This window comes from Oenanthe melanoleuca, chromosome 1A, assembly GCF_029582105.1.
Source record: "Oenanthe melanoleuca isolate GR-GAL-2019-014 chromosome 1A, OMel1.0, whole genome shotgun sequence".
Lineage (NCBI taxonomy): Eukaryota > Metazoa > Chordata > Aves > Passeriformes > Muscicapidae > Oenanthe > Oenanthe melanoleuca.
In genome coordinates, this window is record NC_079334.1 from 60726985 (window position 1) to 60749805 (window position 22821).

Sequence of the window (22821 nt, forward strand, 5' to 3'; positions counted from 1 at the left end):
TCCTGTAAAATGCTCTAACTGACTTGAAAGTCTTAAACATTTTGTTATTAGGCTGTGCTGAAAAAAAACCAGCAAACCTCTCTACTTTTAAAATAAGTTCACTATGAAATCAGATTTTTAAAAATTATGTAATAATATATGGTAGAATGAAAAAGTCTGTTAATTCCAACTCACCCTAAGATTCACCTAAAGGTCAGTGAACAACAAGGCTGCAGGAATTTATTTTTGCTGTCTCTTTAATTAATGGTAAATAGCTAAAACCATTATTTTCCTGGGAGTTTATAGCCAGATATGAATGTAGACTAGTATATTCCTGCCTGCATTATATATTTATATTTGTGGATTCTAAATTCAGGGAGGTTTATTTCATTTTCCATTTCTGAGGAATAATTTATTCTTCTTTACACAAATGCAGTTCTGTTACTCTTACTTCTCTCAGTTACATCTGTAAAGGGAGTGATAGCTGGGTTTGAAATTTTCCTTTGCAGAGGCAAGAATCACATCATGAGATGCAAACAAACAGTTCTTGTGGATGTTACAGTTAATGTCTAAAGAATCATTCTCTCTTTATTAGTTACTTTCTATTCTGCCTAAGAATATGAATCATGACAGTAAACATGTCAAACAAAGTCTATATAAAACACTGTTCTATTGCCATCATGAGACTTCTCTCAAAGATTTTTCAATGCTCTTGGGAGGCTGAGGTCACTTGGTTTGAGCTGCCTACAGAAGAGGTGACTGAGGGGAGACCCAGCCATGGTCTAAAGCTTCCTCACAAGGGGAAGTGGAGGGGCAGGTACTGGTCTCTCTGGTGACCAGTGATAGCAAATGGCATGAGGCTCTGTCAGAGGAGTTAGGCTGGATATTAGGAAAAGGAACAGGCTTCTCATGGAAGTGTTTAGAGCAGCAAGATTGCCAGGAGCACTTGGACAAGGCTCTGAGACACATGGTGTGAGACTTTGGACTGCCCTGGGCAGGGGCAGGAATTGGACTTGATCATCCTTTTGGGCCCTTCCAGCTCAGGATGTTCAGTGATTATATTCTATGATTCCATGAATGAAATATGAGTGGGAATTTAAGTATGTAGAACTTCCAGAAGAATTTTGCTGGAAGAAAAGAGTGATTCATGGCACAGAGGTTAGCATGTCATCAAGATCCTAACTCATTAAAATGCAGTTTCACAGGAGACTTTGCTCAGGTAAGGTAAAGCAGCTTTAAAAAGACAAGGCAGAACCAAACTTTAGCAAAGCACTGACTAAATCAAAGTGCAGCCTGAAACTATAAAAAGACTGGCAGGAAGATAAAGAACAGGGCAAGATAAGAGATAAGGAGGAAAGGACAAAGAGTAACCCAGAAATATTTTCCAGTTTCTCACAAGGGTATGAAGCAGAGAAACAAAAGATAACTATCAGCTTCTGGAAGTGTGCAAAAGGAACATCTCTGAGACCATCACACAGCTGTCAACTTACAAACCCAGAGGGTGAAAGGAGACTCTGTAGTTGGCATCCCTTACATCTACATCACCACTTACATCTACAGGTCCTGGTGCTTGGGAGAGAATGGGAATATTTGAAAAGTACAACAGAGAAAGAAGTAATGCCAAAGGAAAGTTGCTCTCAAATGAGGACCCCCAACATGCTGAGTCTCTGTTGGCTTCCTGAAGAGGGTCTCCTCTCACAGATCTGAGAGTCTAACCCCTGCTCAGTGAATTCCAGGCTGGTCTCCATCAATGTCACCACTTAGAGACTACAGAGGCCAATTCAGAAAATAATGGAATTAGTAGGATATAATTGATTTAAATACTGAAAATGTGCTAGGAATGAGCAAAGGCCATGGTTAGAAGAGAAAGTTTTTGTGACTCACAGTGAGCAAACACCACTGTTCAAGCAAAAAGTCAAGTCTTAATGAGAATGGCTGAAAACCTTAAAATGCCAGTCTGTCACATGGAATAGAGTGAGGTCTTCACTTGATGTGTTCTAATAGGAGTCACTCTGTTGATAATCATCCTCTGTACCCTGGGAAAATTTTACAGTTCTGACACTGTGTGATTATTCAAATATAAAGTAGAATTTACCCACTATTATCTCTTTTGTGAGAGTCATGTAACCTGAAAGCTAAAGAAAGAATACAAGTTTCTGACCAAAGCTATGCAGTTCTCAACTCCTGTATGTACCTATTTTTCATATAATGCATATGATTCTCCTTTAAAAAAAAACTTTTTTGGAAATTATGCTCTTCATAATACAAAATAAGGTAAATCCATGATATTATCTCTGAATCAACTTATTTGAGTTCTAAATCAAATTGAGCTAAATTTTTCTGTCATTGGAATGACTTTATTTAAATGAGTATGTTCTATGTTTCTCTTGTAGAAGCTAAATGTATGTTTGTACAAATTCCTGACACATACATGTCCATGGCTGTAGAGAGTATGCAGAAAAGATGTGCTTCATTATTGGCTGGTTTCAACAGACCACAAGTAAAAGCACAAGTGAAAACGCATTAAATTATCTTTTTTCATTCTTCATCTAATTTTGAACAGATTCAGAACAATAAAGAAAGGAGCATGGGAAGCAGTATGTATGTCTGCAGGGAACCACTGTCATGACACAGGCATACAGCTGCTTTGTTTTACCTTCTTTTGGGCTTAGAGTCAATGTACCAATTTTTGGCTGTACAAAGGTTCGTTTTGCCTCAGTAGCTGTCTAGGAATTTTGAGTAGTTAATGAATGAAGAGAGGCAGTTTCCTCTTAGGATGGCTCATCTCAGCTGGCACCTGTTTAGAGTGAGATGAATCACATCTCTACAGTATCCATAGAAAAAGAGCTCATAATACAAGGTGAGGTAAGATATTTACTTTTCAGACACCCAAAAATATGTGTATTGATTCCTTCCTTTGTCATCTAAAGTAATAAATCTGTCCTAGAAAACAAAAAAGAACTTTCTTTTTCTCAGTTAACAAACCGACAGCTGTACCTTATCAATGAGAAGAAGGAACTGAGAGAGGGTGAACCTCAGGTGAAGGGAATTAATGGGGCACCATCAGAGACTGAGCTGTTAGCTCTGCCTCTGCTTCAACCAGCCAGGTGAGCAGCACAAGCATCTTAGTCTCTTTGTGCCTCAGTTTCTTTATGTGTTAAAAGGCACAGATAATGTTATGATACATTAAAAGAAAATGTTATTGTGCATTAACTTTGAGATGTCCAAGTGACAGGTGCTATTAGTATAGCTAAGTGCATCAAAAATCTTACTAACAATAGAGTTGTATGAAGTAGTACTTGTGAAGCAGTAAGGGCTGAGTATTAACCCTTCAACTTTTGTATCCCCATAACTCATTCATATTTAGTGGTAAATGTTAGGATTATCCAACTTTAAGTACGGGTTCCATATGTGCTAGAAATAATGAGAGACACTAATAATTACCTGTTAGAATTATCATTTTAATAGAAAATTGAAAAACTGCAGGATTTCAGTTTTCAATAATTACTTGTTCTTCCAACTTTAATGATAAATGTAGGCACAAAGCTCATTTTTAGGAACATCTGATTAACAAAATTAATGATAGTCCAATTTTGGTGCTGGATTCAGAACAAAAAAGTCCCCTCATGATTTTTGGCTCAGCCAAGATTGGAAATCCCAGAGTAACCTTTCCTGGGAGCTCAAGCATTGTCTTGCACAATCTGAGTTAGGAGCTAAGAATCAAAAAAAAATCTGATTTGGTTAAATGTGGTTTGTGAGCAGATTTTATGAGTAGAATCAGAGAGATCTAATCAATCTAGGTGTGAAAACTTGTGCATGGTCATATTTAAGAGTGCAGTTCAGCTGGCTGTACTGGTTTTGATATGATAGAGTCATCTTGTCCCACCTCACTGCAGGGGAGTGAGAGAGAGGCTGCATGGGGTGTAGCTGCCTAGGAGGGTAAAACCCCACTTATAGAACTGCAACACAAATTAGAGAAAGGAAAATGAGCCCCTGAAATCACTGTCATACATCTCAGTGAGAATGGTCCATGATACACAACTAAAATTATCTTAAAAATAATAGTATAAAATAATTAAATTTAATTTCAAATTAAATAATTTAAAATAATTATTATTCTTCTCACTACCTTAGGATGTAATCCTGTTGATGTTTACACATCTTCAACATACTTGTTACTGTCAGATTAATTTTTTGTTAACATCTTTTTATACAAATTTGATCTGCAGTACTTGATCAAAGAAGTAGCATTATTCTTACAAATAAGTTCATTGTAATAAATGTAGAATTCATGCATGACGAATAAGCATTGCAAATAAACGATGTGGGATTACACCTATAGTTTTGTCATTCTCTGTGGGGTTCTTTAAAAGACATTTGAATGCACTATTACTGAAACTATTCTGTACATGCAAAATCAGATGGTGATTACCTGGCAGCTATATATCTAATCAACTTTTATGAATACTCACATGCATACTGATTAGCAGCAGCTGCTATTTCTCCTCATTATCTACAGTAAAACAAATGATCTCTTACCAGCCAATCCCTGGGTATTTATGTGTTTCTTACAATCACAATTAATGTACTGAATTCACTCTGTAAGCACCCAAAGACATGCAAAACAAACTCATGATACCACGTTCCTTGGCTGGTAGCTGTAGTTGTCGAAATTAAATTTATGCCACTCCAGGGAAAGCAGTTTCCTCACGGGAGAAGTCACTGTTACCCCAAGCACAGAAAACACAAGGATGCCCAGAAATCCTGGGCTTGCAGCTGGTGACAGCTGAAAGGAGGACAGGGCTGGCAGTTCAGGGCTCACTTTCTGCCTTCTGAAGGCACACAGGAGCTTTTCTGCTGAAGCAACAGCTTCAAAACTCATGAGGAATAAGACAGCCTATGAGATGTGACTTATGGTTTGGAAGTGGGTCGAAAGATGAGAGCTGGGCTTGGTGGAACTGTGGCAGGTGCAGGTAGGAAAGGTGCTGGAAGGATGTGTCCCCAGCCCAAGTGCTCTGTGACATTGGTGGGGTGCAGGTACTCGACCCACTGCTCCTGCTGCTGCACAGCAACCAGAAACTGCTGCCCAAGCCCCTTGTCCTGTAACAACAGCAGCAAAAAGCCTGTCTACTTTGATGCTTTCACAGTCTCCACTTAGCAATTAGCCCTAAGATAAACTTTTCCCCTATTTCTTCAAACACATTAAAACCACATTTAAACACCGAACTGTTACCAAATTCCCAGCACAGCATCCTCACATTGACTTCATTGGATATTGCAGCAGCTCATTCTCCTTCAAATATATGCTCAAATGAGATATCATGCATTATTTTTTAAATGGCCAGATATAAATATGTTAAACTGATATTTCATCTGTAGAGTCAAGCACAAATGGATATTATGGGTCAACAAGGACAAAGGAGTTTGATCACTTCACTGCTTAATCTTTTAAGGCTTCTTTTATTTCACCAAAGCTATCAAACATGTCCAAGTCTTTTTCCCAGGTGTCAAATATTAAAATTATTAGTGTCAAACAGTGTACAAGAGTAAAATCCTCTCTGGTTTTTTTTATACATAAAACCACTAAATATTCTTTCCCAGGCAAAAGGAGGAAAAATAGCTGCTGTGTTTAAGAGAATAAAAATTACATATTTTCTTTATTCTACAGAAAATTTAAGTAAAAGGAGCCTCCACTCAATGCTGAGCAACGGCATATGTGAAATATTGGGAATAATTTATGCAACAATAGGTAAAAATAAGGCAAAAATATATGCAAGAAGTAAAAAATGCCAACTGAAACAGAAGATCCCCCAAACACACTGAAGACAATAAAAGTGTGAGTCACAAATGATATAGTATCCTTTAGAGATTAAAGTCTTTGAGCAATTCTTCTTTAGTGAAAAGTATCCAAGGAAATGCTAAATTGCCTATGAACTCATCCATTTCAAAGATATTTCTTTATCTTCACCAAAAATAATAATTGCTTTCTCTAAAAGTAACAAAACAGATTTGTCTAATAATAAATACTGTATTGAGTTATTGAATCATAATATCATCAAGTGGTTTGGGTGGGAAGGGACCTTTAAGATAACTTAGCTCTCAACCCCCTGCCATGGGCATGGACACCTTCCACTGGGCAGGGTTGCTCCAAGCCCCATGCAAACTGACTTGGATATATATAAAATAAATTTTAAAGACAATAATAAAAGTCCATCCCTTTCCCCCAGTTCATTCCAGTGAATAGAAGCAATAGAAAAACAATTTCCAATTTTTTCCTTCTTTGTCCTTTTCATGGAGGACTCCTAATTGTACTATCTCTCTTCACAGGCAAAAGAAAATAACCAAACCCATAATGAATCCTGAAAATCCATAAATGTAAACTGCAGAGGAAAATTGGTTTCATTTAGAGATGCATCTTTTCAAAGTATGTAGTTTCAAAAATTGGAATTCATCAAACTGATCATGATTTTACTTGTACTACTGAATTCAGTGACAGCTGAGAACAAAGTATGATGTTTAAATTACAATTCTAACACTAATGCTCATGTTCCAGCTAGGGGTGGTGCTACTGGAGGAGATATTGCATCTTGCAGCATATATAAACATAATACATCTATACAGATATCACAGATAGATATGTTTAATTTATGATATTTGGGGCTCATCTGATCAAAGAGATATGCTCTTATGTTTTCTTACCTCTTTTGCTTCCTGAAGTACATGACATGCAAACAGGTCATCACCAATAGCTTTTCCAGGAATAACAATTGTTTGCAGCATTACTCATTATGGCAGTCATTGTAATGTCTATAGCTCAACTCCTTTTGGCTAATATACTCTGCAAGTGTATACATGCTGATATAAACCCCTTGGGCTAAATATTTTGTTGGCATGGCCATGATTTCTACTGAAAGAGGTAGCTATGTCCATGCAGCTGTAGCAGTAAACTTGCTTTAGGATGGTCTAGAATAATCTATGTGACTGACAGAATAGCTTGTTAAATTTCACTAATAAACAGATCAGAACACTTAGGTGCAGTAATTTAGTTTTATGTGTTGCTATATTGCTGCAATTGAGAAATGTGTGAGATGACCCCAGTTCATAAATTAAACAAGCAAATACAGAAATCTTTGTATTACCCATGGGGCTTATTAAGTCTTCACCTTTAAACAATGCATATTGCATCCAAAGATATGTGACTAAGGATACTGAATGAGAAATTCTTCATATGAAGCATTAACAAATATAGGTAGATCCCTTTCCAGAAGCCTTGCAAAAGCATTCCTGTAAAACACATTCAGAATTCAAGAGCTGGTGGTTGTCCATTAGGTGGCACCAAATTTTTCCATATCTATGGGCAATGTAGGCAACAGAGAAGTGTTTATCTGCTGTAGCTGTCAGGTGCTCTCCTAGCTTGTCTCCATTCAGGGGCAGAACCTCTGAGGCAGCATTGCAGCCCATCCATGTGCACCACTGAAGGGTGTTCATCCACACAGAGCAGTGTGTGCTTCCTGCTCATCTGCTGCAAAGCTTTTATCATATCTACCAGTCTGCCTGCATCATATTCATCAAGGATCACTGTCATGCTTGAGGTTATTTTCAGTTCCTTCTTTGGATCTTCACTCCTTCCGAAACAGTGGAAGTGTTTTTCTTGTCTCATGCTTTCTACAGCTATTTAATCAGAAGAAAGCCTTGCTTTGCAACTAATCAGTCAGCTTCTACTGGGAATTGCAGAGGTATTGCTATCACTGAGATAGGCTGATACTTCTAAGAATACTACAGTCATCTGCGAATAAGATGATGAAAGATTTATCTTTCCTTTAGTACTGTCTAAGACTAAAACTGTTTTTACTTCCTCGTTAGCACCAGTCATGAAAGTACTTTCCTAGAATTTTGATTCCTTTTATCCTTTCTTTCACACACTCAGGAACTCTCAGTTCTTTCTATTCAGTTACTTCAGACCCATCTGAAAAGTATAATCAGTTAATGTAATACATAACTGCTTTAGTTAGACATAAGCCAATGCTTATTTCTACTTAGCTGTTCCAAAACTGTCTGTATGAGCAGAAAATGTATGAATTACATGGATTGATTCCACTTCACCCACACTATGACAGAACTCATTTAGCAAGCATAGAGCTCACACCATGAGGAGCATTGCCTGGAATGACTCATTTCCTTTTACTGTCATCTTAAAGGTTAATTTCATGGGGTGCTGTTCAGCACATTATCTAGTAACTAAGAAATAATGAAACCTGTTCATTGGGGTGACTGGTCAGCACTTGCAAATGGCCCTGTCATTGCACATGGGCAGGTAAATGGCTCTCATCTTCCCCATGAAAATAGATTCTGATATTGAACACATATCATGAATATAAATGATGAACATGGGAGTTTGTTTTTCACCACACTGCTTTCCTGTTTTCACCTTTCCTTTCCTCTAAGCAGATCATCCTAATGCCCTTTTTTCCTCCTTCCTGCTCTTTTTCACCTTGTGCCTGCCATGAAGTGCAGCCTGTCCCATATTTACTGTGCATTTGTATAGCAGGCTGACTGCACATGGGCAGTACACAAGTTCACAGGCCTGGGTTAAAGCAACTTGGGTGCTGCTGTGCAGTACAGCAGCTGTTGGCAGTCTTCTGGCTTTGATGAGAAGTGCTTAGAAAGAGGAGTTGCCTCTGAAAGTTGAACCCTTTAGAACATAGAACAGAGCTTGTGGGCAGTACCAAAACTAACCCTGCTTGTCTGGGTATCTTAAAAGCTGTTCCAGACATTATTTCTCCTGACATGAGCTGTTTTGGAATGGGGAGGAAGTAGAAAGTTAACAGATGAGCAAGAAGAGATTCTGAGTCTTTTCCCTGTATCTCTAATTTCAGTTTCTTTTAGTAGATGTGTATCACTGCATCTCTACTCTGTCCTTTCTGGCCTCTTAGCAATAAATTTATTAAAAGAAAATAAAAACAAATCAAATCAACAGAAAATCTTTACTGTTCCAAAGACTAAGGATCCACTCTGGTACATGCACTACTACAGGATGATTGTTCTTTATCATCAAATTATCTGCATCTTCTTTAAGGCCTTATGGACTTTTAAAGATTTAATACTTCTTGGTTAATAGCACGCCCTTTTGGTTTGGCAGCAATGAGTCTCCAGGGAAAGGTCCCTTACAGTCAAAATTCATAAGTATATGCATAATATTACATAGCTAACTGGATTTTCAGTGGAATTCTTCTTGGCACTTAGAAACAGACTGTCCTGGTTCAGAGATGTAGCCTCATTATTCTGTATCTTTGTACAAACTTCACTAAAATTGCGAATAACATTTTTCTTTACTTCTATAGTATCAGAAGGCAGACATTTTTCTCCCATCTTTTCCATTTGAAGTCTTACTATTACTCAAAAAATCCAATTTAAGATCAGAATGAAAGTAATGAGTTATACACATTTTGTTTTGGCCGACATCCAAAGAGAAGAAATATTAACATGTTATAAACATAGGAATAAGGTATTTACTTGACATAAAAGGTTTGTGACATAGCAATACATTAATGAACAATCCCTTTTGTTAAAGTCCTTGTAATACAACAAAAAAAAAGAAAAATCAGTTGGAATGAGGATCACAGTGCTATGAGTGGAGAATTTCATGGTTTCATTGGAAATAACTCTTAAGAAAGCTCCTCTTTCAAAACTACATGGTTTGGCAATAATTCCAGGGGAAAATGAGATCAAGAAAAAGTAAATGTGTTGCAGTTCCGCATTCTATTAAGACAAAAAAAGTACAGTTTTCCCAGACAGTACCTAAATTACCACACTAAATACCAACTTTTTTAAAAATGGACTTCAATAGTAAGGACCACTTAAGATACAGCTCTGCTTAGAAGCAGAAGTATCTGAGCAACTCAACATCATCTGTGTTGGGGAAGGCCCAGAACTGAGTTTCTTGTTCCCTTGGCAGGTACTGAACCACTGCATTTTCACATAAAAACAGTCAGGATCAGGTACACCACATATATGATGACTTGGAAGTAGTCTACATGTTTCAAATGCAGTGTGAGCCACTCCATAGATGCTGTGTCCTTCCAGAGACTTCAGCAGAGCTCAGACCCAGGAGAACACAGCTGCTACCTGCCCATTTCTGCCAGACACCAAGGCTGGATACCTGAAAACTCTTTGCCTTCAAGTGTTTTACATTTTATATTCTAGTTTGATTCTGTGAAACAAAATGTCAGTACATGCTGACCTAAAAATGCTCATTCTACCAAATATCATTCATGAAATCTGATCTCCACTATGCAGAGGAAATAGCTATACAATAAGATTATTGTCATCTTACTGAATTGAATGTAACTGTCTGCAAAACCTTGCATTTTCTATTCAATTAGATCCACCACAGCCACCCAAATAATGACTAATTCAGTTTTTCCAGAAGTTATAATATTTAAGAACCTAAAAAAACAGTTTGAAAAGTTGCCTAGAATATAATGATGTACCTACTAAGGCAATTTCATAAGTTTTCAAATTGACCATAAAATCCAAAGATCTTAATAGAAGTCCACTTGTTGCTGTATTTAGAGAGACATCAATCAGTTCTATGTCTATTTTCTATCTGAATGACTTCATTACAATCAAGGAAAAATAATATAGATCCTAATGAGTTCTGGTTCAAACACTGTAGGGTCTGTACAGGAAAAAAAAGCCCCACAACACATCTTCTTAATTTTCAGGCAACAATTTTTTTTTTTTCAATTAGAAATAGTTCAAATGGGTCTTTTATCAGTTACTTTCACCAAGGCTTAAAGGAATCCCCAAAATTTTTTAATTTTTTAACAGAGGTTTTTTTTATTTTCAAAAAGGTTTTTATTTTGTTGGAATGTGGAGCAGAAATAAGAATTTAAAACTCAATTTCTGCTTGATGAAATGTTTTCAAGCTTTAGTCAATAATAAGTTAGATAATTTCCAATTCAAAATCTTCAACTTCAGTTGAATTTTAAGTTGAATTTTTAGAGTACAAGTACAGTTAATGTAGCTTTTTTCAGATTTTCATACAGAAATGTGGAGTCATATTTACTTAATTTTACATGGTAATCCTAAAACATTAGAATTATAAACCTGGATAAAGACTAATAATTTTTAATCAACAGTTTTCTCTGTTTAATGTCAAATTATACAATCACCTGGTTATTTTTTCTCAGAAAAACCTGAATATTTGCATCCAAGATTTTCCAAGTCATACCTTATGTATGATCTAATTAGATTTTTTGAATACAACATGCTACAAGAAACTTGAAATAAAGTCTTTATGCAATTTTTTGGGAGTGCTCATACTGTTTTCTCTTTCCTTAAGCTGACATCTAAAGCTTTTTCTGTATTAATTTACATATTTCTATTTTTTAATGTACTATATTGCAAAACTAATAGCATAAAATTATTGTTTTGTTCTTTGAGTTCCTTTAACCTTTCAATTGAATAAGAAATTAAAGTGTCAAATCAGATTAGGTCAGAGCAAAGTATAATGCAGTTCAGCATCTCCTCTGAGCACAGTTGATACCAGACGCTTCAGAAGTTGTTTAGAAAACCTTGGAAATCTGGGATAATTTGATTTCACAACTATATTTTTTACCTAACTATCTGAAGAGATTGGTTGATTTAATTTAAGTAATTTAGGAAATATTTTGTTTATCTATTTCCTCTTCCTGTGTACTCAATACTTGGAGAAAAGAGAGGCTTTGTCTAGGTGCCCATGTCACTTTTTAAACCACTGCAGTGAAGCTCTGTGACAAACCATTGATGTCCAAGCCATCTAAAAGACAGACAATGTTCTACTGTGAGAAAACCCACTTCTATCAGTTCATCTTTTTTAACAATAAATTATTAACCACTGTTCATAATGATTCTTATGGTCTTGGAAAAGTTTCCGCACACCAATCTAGGAAGTACTTTGAAATAACAAGTGACTTAAGAAATCCTGCTTGCTGCAGTACCCAGTTTCACAGGCAGAAAAATGTGCTGTGTGTAATCCTCGTGCTGCTGAGAACTGTGGCTTGCAAACAACCCAGAGCCCACCCCTGAGAGTCACTGCCAGGGGATATCTGTTCACCTGACTTTCAGCAAAACAAAGAAAAAAGTTGGGTCAATTCACCCTGGGCCCTGATTCTTTGCTCTGTTTTGCATCAATATAGCATTCCAGAGTGGCCAGACTGCCTAATATTCCTGGAGATCCAGATTTGAGGAATGGGCTTGAAGGTTAAAATTGCTACATGTAAACACAAAATGTTTTAATACACTTTGGAACCCAGTGTCAGGAAAAAATGTCCATAAGGACATGGCTTTATTTAACTTGTACTTCAAGATGACCCTCACTTTCATTTCACTAGATTTTTTTTCACTACAATCACATCAAACTGCTGGTCTGCAAGTTTGAGCCCACAGTAATCTGCACAATAGGAAATGGAATTGGAGTATTTTTAGCTTCCCAGTTCACTGGGAAGTCACTATCAAACCACACAGTTCAGTGGTTATGCAAAAGGCTTTTTCACACTGCAGTAAGATGTTTTTCTGGAATGCCTGTGTGTGTGAGCCCAAATAGATAATGTCCTTTAAAAATATCAGACGAAAATGTCATGATTTTGTTTCATGAGATGTGGCCCAGCATGCCAAAGGTAAGCCTGTAGCATCTGAATTTTAAGTTCTTAGTGAGACAGTTCACCTAAAAGAAATACCTAAGCTCTCTACACAGGGAATGGAGACAGGAGGGTGCGTTTGATGACTGCCACTGGTGAGACAAATTAGCCTCAGTTTAGGCACTGAAGGATTTACACTTGTCTGGTTTCTTTGTAAATCTGCTGTACAGAAACTCGTCCTTGAAAAAAGAAGACAAGAACCAAAGCAATAGAGGCACATATCTTTGATGCTCCAGGCTGAAATTCAAGTCCCTCTCATCAGTCTCAGCAGCATCTTTGCTATGCAGAGGGGGCAGGCACAGTGTTTGTGTGTCTCAGCTTGTGCTATAACATGATCTAGAGAATGCCTCTTACAATCCCAGACAGACTGCCTGTGTTTGACTAAAGATGCAGATTTTTTCCCTGAATATCTTTGAAGCAGTAACTAAACCCATCTTCTCTCCAGCATTGCCCAAACCAGAAAAGTCACAGACCTCCTGCCACCTCTGTCAGTGTGCATTGGGAGTACTGACACTGGAAACACACCTGCATTCTCTGAGAAAAACACATCCACTTGGTTTTAATATATTATCTTAAAAATAGTGAAAGAAGGAATTAAACTCTTCTTCAGAGACAAATGAGACTTAGAAGTACTCACAGTGTCAGAATATAGCAGAAGCAGAGTAAGTATTCAAGAGTAGGATGGAAAAACTGGGAGCACATGGATGGATGGTATCTGCCAATGTCAGAGGCAGAATCACAAAGCACCTGTGATGTGTGTGATCCCAGAGGACAGCAGAAAGTTGCACAGTGCCAGCAGGAGCCAAGAAAGCTTTGTGGGTAGCCAGATGACAATGCTGCCTGCTGCTGTACCTGCTGTGCTCAGAGGAGCAGGACTCCAGAAATATTCTCTGGAAGCATGGAGGGTTCTTTCCAAGAACTACCTAGATATTCTTTCTAACAGGAGTTGTTCATCAAGGTCCTGAAAAGTATCTTCTGCCAAAAGCTGTGCATCTGAAAATTGCTAATTGCATAGCTCCACACAAGTACTTTAAAATAGCTAGTAGTTGTTGCATAAAGGCAATATCTTATAAAAGAAAGGCTTTATAAAATCAGGTGTTACTCTGCTGGCCTGTAAGTTCCCCTAATAAACAATCAGAAGAATGAGAAGTAGTTAGCATAACAAACTATTCTTGTAATTGCAAAGAAAAACAGTTTGCACCTATAAAAAACAAGAAATCTGTCCTGTGGGAATCAGTGAACAAGATATATAAACTATCTAGGAATAGAAAGATTTGATGAACATGTAAAATGCCATTTACTAGCCAATGAATTGAGTGGCAAGAAAGTTATGAACCAAGTAGAATTATACAAGGTGTCTTGAAAACTGTATAAAAATGGGCTGTAACATGAAAGATTGGCTTTTCTTCAGGAAGAAAGTGAGTTCTGTCTGTTTACATTGGGACAAGTATTAGTTTCTAATATGATCTAAGTGGCATGTTATTGAAAGCTGCTTATGACAGCAAAGAAATTTACCAGTGATCTTCAACAATTTGTATTATAAACCACCTGACTAATGCTTTTCTCATGACTTTTGTGGTGGTTCTTCACTTCCTTAGCTCTGGAATAACTAGTGACTGTATTTGCCTCTTCCCTCTGATTGAAGCATCCAGGTTATTTTTCTTGTTTCCATAAATCAGACTTATTTGTTTAAGACTTTAAAAAAAACCCCTCTCTATAGGGATGTTTTGATAAAATTATTTCTTTGTCATTAAGGATCTAAGTCATTGTGTAATTTGTCTAATATGCCTTTTCTAGCAAAATTTATTTTTATCAATAGATTGTTCAAGTTATTTTCAGAGTTGTTGATCATAAAGAAGGCATAGTAGTTTAGGTGGTACATAACAAAACTAAATGCAGGAGTGAAAAAAACAGTAGCTGGTGTTATTCAAGGGGCCATATTTTTTACTGGTTATAATATGTTTACATTTAATGCTTCTTTCCCATAGCTTTACAAAATTTATAAGTATACATTAAGTTTTTCCTTCTGCTTTAGATTAAGTAAAAAAAAGACTTCCTAGATGCAAATTACTCTCTAATATCTCTTTTAAGTGATGACTTTTGTTGCAGAAAAATTAAATATACAGAAATTGCATTCTGGTCAGAAAAATTCATTTTACCTGGTTTATCTCATTGAAACTGATATTTTAAGTATACAGGATGTTTTCTAATCAATTATCCTTGTAAAACCCCAGTTATATCATTCTGACACCGTAAGATTAAACTAAAACTTGTGAACTACATGTTCTATATTTTCTGAAGCAGGGAAAAGTGCTATTTTCTAAGTGTGTTTCAACCACCACAACAGAGACTCAGTAAATAAAGTTGTGCAAAGTGTTACAGTAACCGGCTCAGTAAATTTCCAAGTCACTTCTATTGTACAATTATTTATCTTTCACTTCTTTCTGTAAGTGTCACACAAGTACTGAAACAATTCTCATTCCTTCTCATCATCCTTATTTCTTTCTCATATCTTAGCCAAAGGCCAAACAAAACTCTCAGAATAACTCATATTAAGAATGGAATTGAGACCACTGTCAGTGAGACAGCATAGGGAGCAGCTGAATCAGTGTGATGAAGATTTCTGCCTTTCTTTTTTTCATTCTAACAGACATTAGGTTAATTCCAACATGTTAAGCAATACACTTTGGCAGAGTGTTCCTTCTACTAATTTCATTTCCTTTAAAAAATTAATTTAAGCCCTTTTATTGTTATCTATGAAAAAGAAGTACAATGCAGAACAAAATACATGGTTGTATTTTGGAGCATAACTATGTAACATAAGATTTACAGCTGAAGTGGGGTATTTAGGGCTTTTTTTTTAGATTCAGGGCAATGCTTACAACCAAAGAATGGCACTGCCTGTTATTTTGTGCACATTATCTTTGATAAAGGCAGTTTCTGCTGGGACAGAGAAACCTGAGCCTGTAGCCCAGAGAATATGTTGAGAGCAAGATCTCCTCTTCTGACCCAGCAGAATAAGCATGGACAGCAAAATAAATCATGAAGGCTAACACTTAAAGAACAGGGTAAAGTTAATGTTTTTTTTCTCCAATGCAGTAATAAATTAAAGCAGCCAAACTGCACAATGGAAGTGCAGGATGGAAAGATTATTACTGTTCATTTAAGACTGATCCACAGTTCTTTTGAGAATGTTTCCTTTTCTTGTGTTCCTTTTAATTTTGTTTCATCATTTTCCAACTTCATCGTGCTATCTATTTTCTGGCAGAAGTGTAATTATCAGAGGGACACAAGAAGGGATGCTGGCTCTTCACTATCTTTTCTTCGTGGGGACTGGAAAATCTCTTTTCATTGTGATGTCCCAATCAGTGTTTCCAGTTTTAGCTGTCTAAACAGCAAGCAGTGCTAACTACAGTATTTTAAAACTCAGGAAGACCTGGTGCCTATTACACTTCCCACCAATAAATGACCAGCCAGTGACTGATGAAAGATCAGCCAGAGTTGCACTTGTGCCCATTTATAAGAGGGAAGTGTCACAAGAGTAGAAAGCAGGATAGTGACTTGCTGCTTCTGTTCTGCTTTTCCAGCTATTTAGGTGCCCATGACCATTCCAGTCACACTGCATTTTCCAAGCAAGATGCAAAGCACGTTGAGAAATGATGAGATAGCTGTGATAAGATGGACATCCATTATACCTGTACTGCCTTTGCAAGACACCTGAAACAGACTGGCCTTGTTTTTCAGCACTTGGTTCTATTCAAAGTAGCCCAAAAATCTGTCACACAACTGGTAGAAAAACTGTTAACATTTTCTTTATAATCCTTTCATGGACTGGTCAGTAATCCAGTTGCATCCTGCTGAAAGAAATCATGTGTTTCCAGTGCCACTAAATAACACACTTTAAGATGACAAGGACTTAAAAATTTTAAAAGCTATAATTGAAAATTTATGATCTGAAAACATATGAAGGGACATATTCCCAGGGCATGCTGAAGTGAAACATTCTGGAAGCCACCCAGTTGGCACCTTTAACTGAAGGAATGAGAAAGCTACCTGTATTCAAAGATATCAGTGACCAGAACTCAAGAAAATCTTTAAAGACTGTACAGTGATCCTAATATTCCAATAGCCTTTACCCAATATTGATTATGGCCACATTCATCTCATTTATACTAGACAGCCAAAGTGGAGTTAATCATCTCTCCACATTAGCCATCTCCTCCTTAGTTTGTTCATTATCCTTATTTACATTCTCCTCAGAGGAAGAACTGTAGACAGTATAAATACTCTTTTTCTCCATGTAATGCAGTCTTCTTTGTGCATGAGGGATTGCTTAAACACCATGAACATGTTGGCTGTCTTTCAGCTTTCGTTTGCAGCCTTCCACAGATTCAAAATTGATACCAAGGACTCTCATATTTCTTAGTCTCTCATATTTAATTCTTGTTTCTGAGTGGTCAACGTATTGATATTTTGTAGTGGATTTTCACCTAACAATGCAGCTGTTCTCTTTATCATCATACACAAGTCCTTATGCCTTTATCATAAATTTCTTTTGATTAACTGCCTGTTCTGGAAATAATGAAGAGCTGTGCTAACCATACTGGACACATACAGATAAGAGTGCCACTGGACACTGATTTTTTCTTCTCTGCCTTTGAAGAATCTCTCAGTATACATTCTTCCATTAAGAAGCCTGATGTTTGAGCTGAATTAGGGTCAGAAGCCAAAGATCACACCATGGGTGGGAGCTGTAGAGCATTCTGGTTAAGGCAGGCTTCTGACAGGGCTTCTGGGTCTGCCTCCTCCTTCTGTGAACTGAAGGTGAGGAGCTGGGCTGCTCTCTGATGGAGGGTATCCAAATAGTTCTTTTCTCCTTTTCCCTATCATACTTTGCTTTGGGTGGAAATCATTTCCCACTGGTCTAGATGAGGCCCTCTTTTGCCAATAACAACATGTTGTTTGGCACACCCTGTTCATCTCATACATCAGTTTGGTGTGGAAAGTGGCTTGGTGACAAGCAGTGAATATGTTCTCTCTACTGGCACCAGATTTGTGCCAAAGTATTCTTGTTGACACTCTGGTTGTTGGTGGAAGAGGTCATAATCTGTACCATCCCATGAAAGTCCAAAGGAAGTCTCCAAGTCTCAACCTGAGGAATGATTCCAGTGTTACTTGATCCCATACTAGGGCATTAGAGAGAGTGAATTCTGTATCAAGTGTCTTCTTACTGAAGAAAATTGTGACAATTGAATGTATAAGACTATAAAATTTTATTTGTGAGGGGAAAAGAAACATGAATAAAGAGAGATCAGAGGAAATAGGGAGACCTCAATTTCCTTTCCTGAAGGCATCTTAAAGTTCTGAGATTGCAGATTTCTAAAGATGAAAGAGATCTCTGGCATTCCCAAAGATCCATTAATTGAAAATACCGGGCCATGTGGTCTGGGAAACTTTCAGCACAATTAAAGGCAATCAATAAATTTAGAAATCTGACCATCTCATTCTAAGCAGGTGAAACAAAGTCTAAAAGTATTGAGTACATTTAAGAAGTTATTGTCAATATTTAGGCTTTGATACTGAAGACATTGGATGTGCTTTTACCTACTCTCGAAGGCAGGTGGCTCTGAGACGGTCTCACAGTGTTTTCATGACCAATGTTTCCTGCATCCTGAGAAGAGTAATTAATAATCTAGGTCAAAAAAAGTGCTAAAGGACTGGGCTGAGGGGAGGGCACCATTAACTAAGATCACATCTAAGATGGAGCTCTACAACAGCAGGGAAGTTTCTCTGCTCAGACCTACCTAACAGCTGTAACAACTGTCATTATACTTCACTATCTGTATGTCTATCAGGTAGTTTTCCTTTTAGGAAGTTCTGTTTCACTGTTTTTGATTATGAGAGTTTTTGTCTTCATTATATATGATTTTCCTGTTTTTAAGCTTGGGAAGATATAATTTAAATGATTCATACATATTAAAAATAGACATGCACACATAAGGGCCCAGGACAGGTTAACAGAAGTCTGAATAGTGTCAGGGTTGCTGAGTGAGACATAAGCAAAGGCAGTAAGATCACCACACATCAAGTTCACCATTAGTTTTTTTACCACGCTGGTTTACCAGAATTTCTAGGAGACTGGAAATTCAGGGAATATCTTCATCTCAGTGAACATCAGTTGACCTAACCATTGCAACACAGCTGATTGAAAACTTAGAGTAAAGACACCTGTTCATCAGTTCCCAGGCTCTCCTGGGACAGTCTATCAAAATGGTCCAATAAGAAAACTGGGATGCTGAGTGCATCCAGCAAATTTGTAAGAATAGGTAACACACACAAACATTTTATTTCTGCTCGTTCCTCTATGTTCTTCTGTTTCTGAAAAACTCTGGCTGAAATGCCACTCGTGGTGGATTCACCAGGTGGAATGTAACTGAACTGTTTCTATCAACACGAGGGGGAGCACAGACACATCTATCAAATTGACACAGTCCTTGCACTTGAAGAGCTCAGTGCAATGAGTCTTCCACCTCCAGCTTTTGCTACACCAATGAGTGATGAATCAGAGATATTTTTGACATTTGAAAGCAATTCAAGGTGAGAGAACTGAGAAAACTGGTATTTGCCAGTCAGAACTATAAATAAATTTTTCAGCACTAAGACTCCTCCAAAGCTTTTTAAATAGGCTAAAATTTTCTGTTATTCCCTAAGGATAGGAATGCTATCTCTGTGGCATTTCTTTATATGCAGTCATACAGAGAGCAGGTAGGAGTTTGTCTTCCTCCATAACCAAAATAAATCCATCCTTGTTTCTTATGCTATTGCTAGGATTTTCAGACCCAACCCAGTGTTTTAACAATTAGAGGAATTAATTAAGTTGATGGGATTTTTCACAGTAATTCATGTTCTTAGAAAGGCTAATAAGTCAAGACATTAACTTGTAATGACATTAGTATATGTTTACTTGATGACTCAGTTTACACTCTAACTTGTAGTCACACAGCATTTTATCAGGAAAAGTGACTCATGATTACTGGAAAAAAAAAAAAAAAGTAATTGCATTTACAGATAACGACATACAAAGTTTTCTTTATGTTTTCCCTCTGTGGTGTGAGAGACAGAATATAACTTGAAAAAGGAAAGAAGGCCAGCCTCTATTTTCAGATAGAAGTAGCTCATGTTGGTAAGATTAGCAGTCTGGCTGGATTTACACAGATCAATATGAAAATGATTGAAGACCTCAGTGGATTTTAGCTCTTCTGAAGGGCAGAGGTTAAATGGGCACCAGCCATATTTCCACTAAGCCAACCACAACTCACAGTGAAGTAGAAAATATTCTTTGTTGATCTCTGATAGGCATCTAAAATAACATAAAAAGTAAACTAGATATAAAGGCCAGACCTAAAGGTAAATGACAATGAGAGGAAATGTTTGTCTTGTATGTCATAGTCAAAGTGCATTCTGCAGGAAACATTTTTTCTCTCTGAGAGAACATTAAACATATCAATACTTAAACATATTCTGAGATATTGTGTGGACAAATTCTATAGATGAAATATAGAGATTTTGATGGAGTCGATTTATGCCAACTTATCCAAGTCTAGGATGCTCTTATAAAGGCTGAATCAGAAACAACTGAACATATGATGGGAGAATGAAACAAAGGAAAAAATATTAATCTGTCATATTAATCTTCCCATAAAATAAGAATAAACCTTCAAAATGCATTATGCGAACAGATTAAAAAGTAAATATCTATGTTAGATTTCTCCTGTAGTTATTGTAAATCCAAGATGTTCTTGATCACTGCTGAAATGAATCTATATGGTGAGTAAAGAGCTGTTTTGAACTTCAATTTCCAGAAAAATTCCTGGCAAAATAAACAAAAAGACCACAGAAAATTCCAATCTGTAACTGCTCATTCTCTTCCTTCAAATGTCCAGTCTTGGGGAAATGTTGAATAACCACATTTTCCTCTTTACTTGCTCAGTACTGAAACAATGCATGCGTGATCTAGCACAGTTATGAAAGACTTATTTATTTGTATGGAGGGAGCCAAAACAAATACTTGCTTCAAAACACATAAAATTTAGGTCAATTCCTTCATCATTCATGCACAAAAAAAACCCACTATTCTATCATTTGATGAGTGAGATACTACCCATTAAAAATTAATGTCAGAATCAACTCTATAGGTCAAAATTAAATATATTTAATTTTAATTTCCATATAATTTTCATTGACATTGGGGTTTTTGTGCCTTTTTTTTTTTTTGGTTGTATATCATTAAAATATTGGCAAAAAAAACACCAAGGATGTAAAAAGCTGTGGGGTGAATGCAGTTGACACTGTTTTGTAATATCTACAAAAAATTTCAACTATTCCTTCTAAGTATATTCTTTAATCAATTTACTCAGCTTTTATGCCTGAAAAGTGCTTTTAATAATGACTTTGTAATAATTACTTTTTTTGCTTGTTTACCATTCAGAAAACTTATGTGAATTGAATTCCACCTGGAAGAACTATTCTTCCTACTTATCTTATTTTGTTATTTTTTCCTGTGTACATGTTTTTATTTAAGAAAAAAAAATAATTAGTTGAATGAATTAGAAACAAATGTACTCTATTTTTGTCCATGGATGGATTGACACTTCAGGTGCATACAGATACAAAAAAGGGAACTAGAAAATAGCTATAAAAAGAGAAAGTTATAAAAGTAAGGTGGCATTCATGTCATCACAAAAATAAATTATTAGACAGAATGATCGCATTGCAATAATCCTAGAAAATGTATAGATAATGAAGTCAAATTCATTCCACCTAGATTTGGTAGCCTAAAGGATGATGTGAAGTTTAATGCAGCTTTCTTAAAGCTAATTAAAGGAGGAAGACACTTTCAGTTATTGAAACAGAGGTCTAAGTTAGATGAAACAGCTTCTTTTCTGTGGATACCTCTTTTTCTCTCTTGCCTGTTGGGGCAGGGTGGATGGTTACCTTAAATTGAACAATTAAAGTTAGGTATGACTTAAGAGAGCTAGGAAAAAAAGTTAGAGCATTTAACTGGGAGACAACTGGATCTGTTTTACCTATGCAACTAAGAAATATAAGTAATTTCAAACATGAATACTTAGATGATCAAGGCAGGTTCAAGATCTTCAAAAACCATGTCCATGGTACGTGCTGATGATATGTCACCATACAGACAGAATGCTGACACATATTACTGAAGACATGTCCTAATAGTGCTCATTGTGACACCTCTTTTTGGCCATAGAAGTCATAAAATCACTTTCTATCAGGTCTTTTCTGCTTTAAGCATCATGGAGGTTTAGCTCTCATTCCTTGCACAAGATTGCATCCATTGCACAAGAGAAAATTTATGTTATAAATAATTGTGACAAACTCCCAGCAGTCCCATGGCTCCATTTTTTAAGAATGCATTTATCTTACCTTCTATAAGCTTCCCTGTCTGCTCTGCATTGCCCCCAGGCAAGATCTTGGCAATGTAAGCTCCAATTTCCCCACTGCTGCCTGGAATTTCTTTCCCACCTACGACTCGGATTCCCAGTCCATTTCCTGTGATCAAAAGAAAGAGAAAACTTTAAACAGAAATGAAGTAATGAATAATTCACTGGAAAGAAAGGAAGAGAACAAGTCATCAAAGTTTGCAGAAAATGTCCCAAATAGCTTCTGTCTGTGGCTGGAAAATCAGGGTTAACTGCAGACACATCTGATGCTCTTCTAAAGACTTAACTTTGGGAAGATCTTCTTGAGCAGCTACTGCATGACTGACATAACACAAACTACTGAGTCAATAAAAATTCCAATGAAGCTAATTCTATCTTCTACTGACAATATTTTTCCAGTATTAATAAATTGAATCAAATTACTAGAAATCCATGTGAAGTGTGCATTCAAATGATATCTTATCGTATGCCTCTAACATGCATGCAATTTAGCCAAGAAATTATAATATCTGAGCTTTTAGAATCACATAATTATGGAGATATTGACAGAGATCCTTGAGCTTGATCTTCTGAGCAGCAAAGCACATACACTTACATACTCAGCAGAATCTATTATTTTTCTTAAATATTTGCTTTTAATTGACATCTTTCACATCAAAGGATGTGCAAATTAATGGTGGGAAAAGCATACAGTA

General features: G+C 36.6%; 1 protein-coding gene across 1 annotated transcript in view; it reads right to left on the reverse strand.

Moving 5' to 3' along the window:
* PCLO (piccolo presynaptic cytomatrix protein) overlaps positions 1 to 22821 on the reverse strand; it is a 308509-nt gene that overhangs the window by 85649 nt on the left and 200039 nt on the right. Inside the window, exon 10 of the mRNA XM_056516399.1 lies at positions 22110 to 22235. Within this exon, the coding sequence (XP_056372374.1) occupies positions 22110 to 22235 (126 nt within the window). The remainder of the gene's footprint in view (positions 1 to 22109; positions 22236 to 22821) is intronic.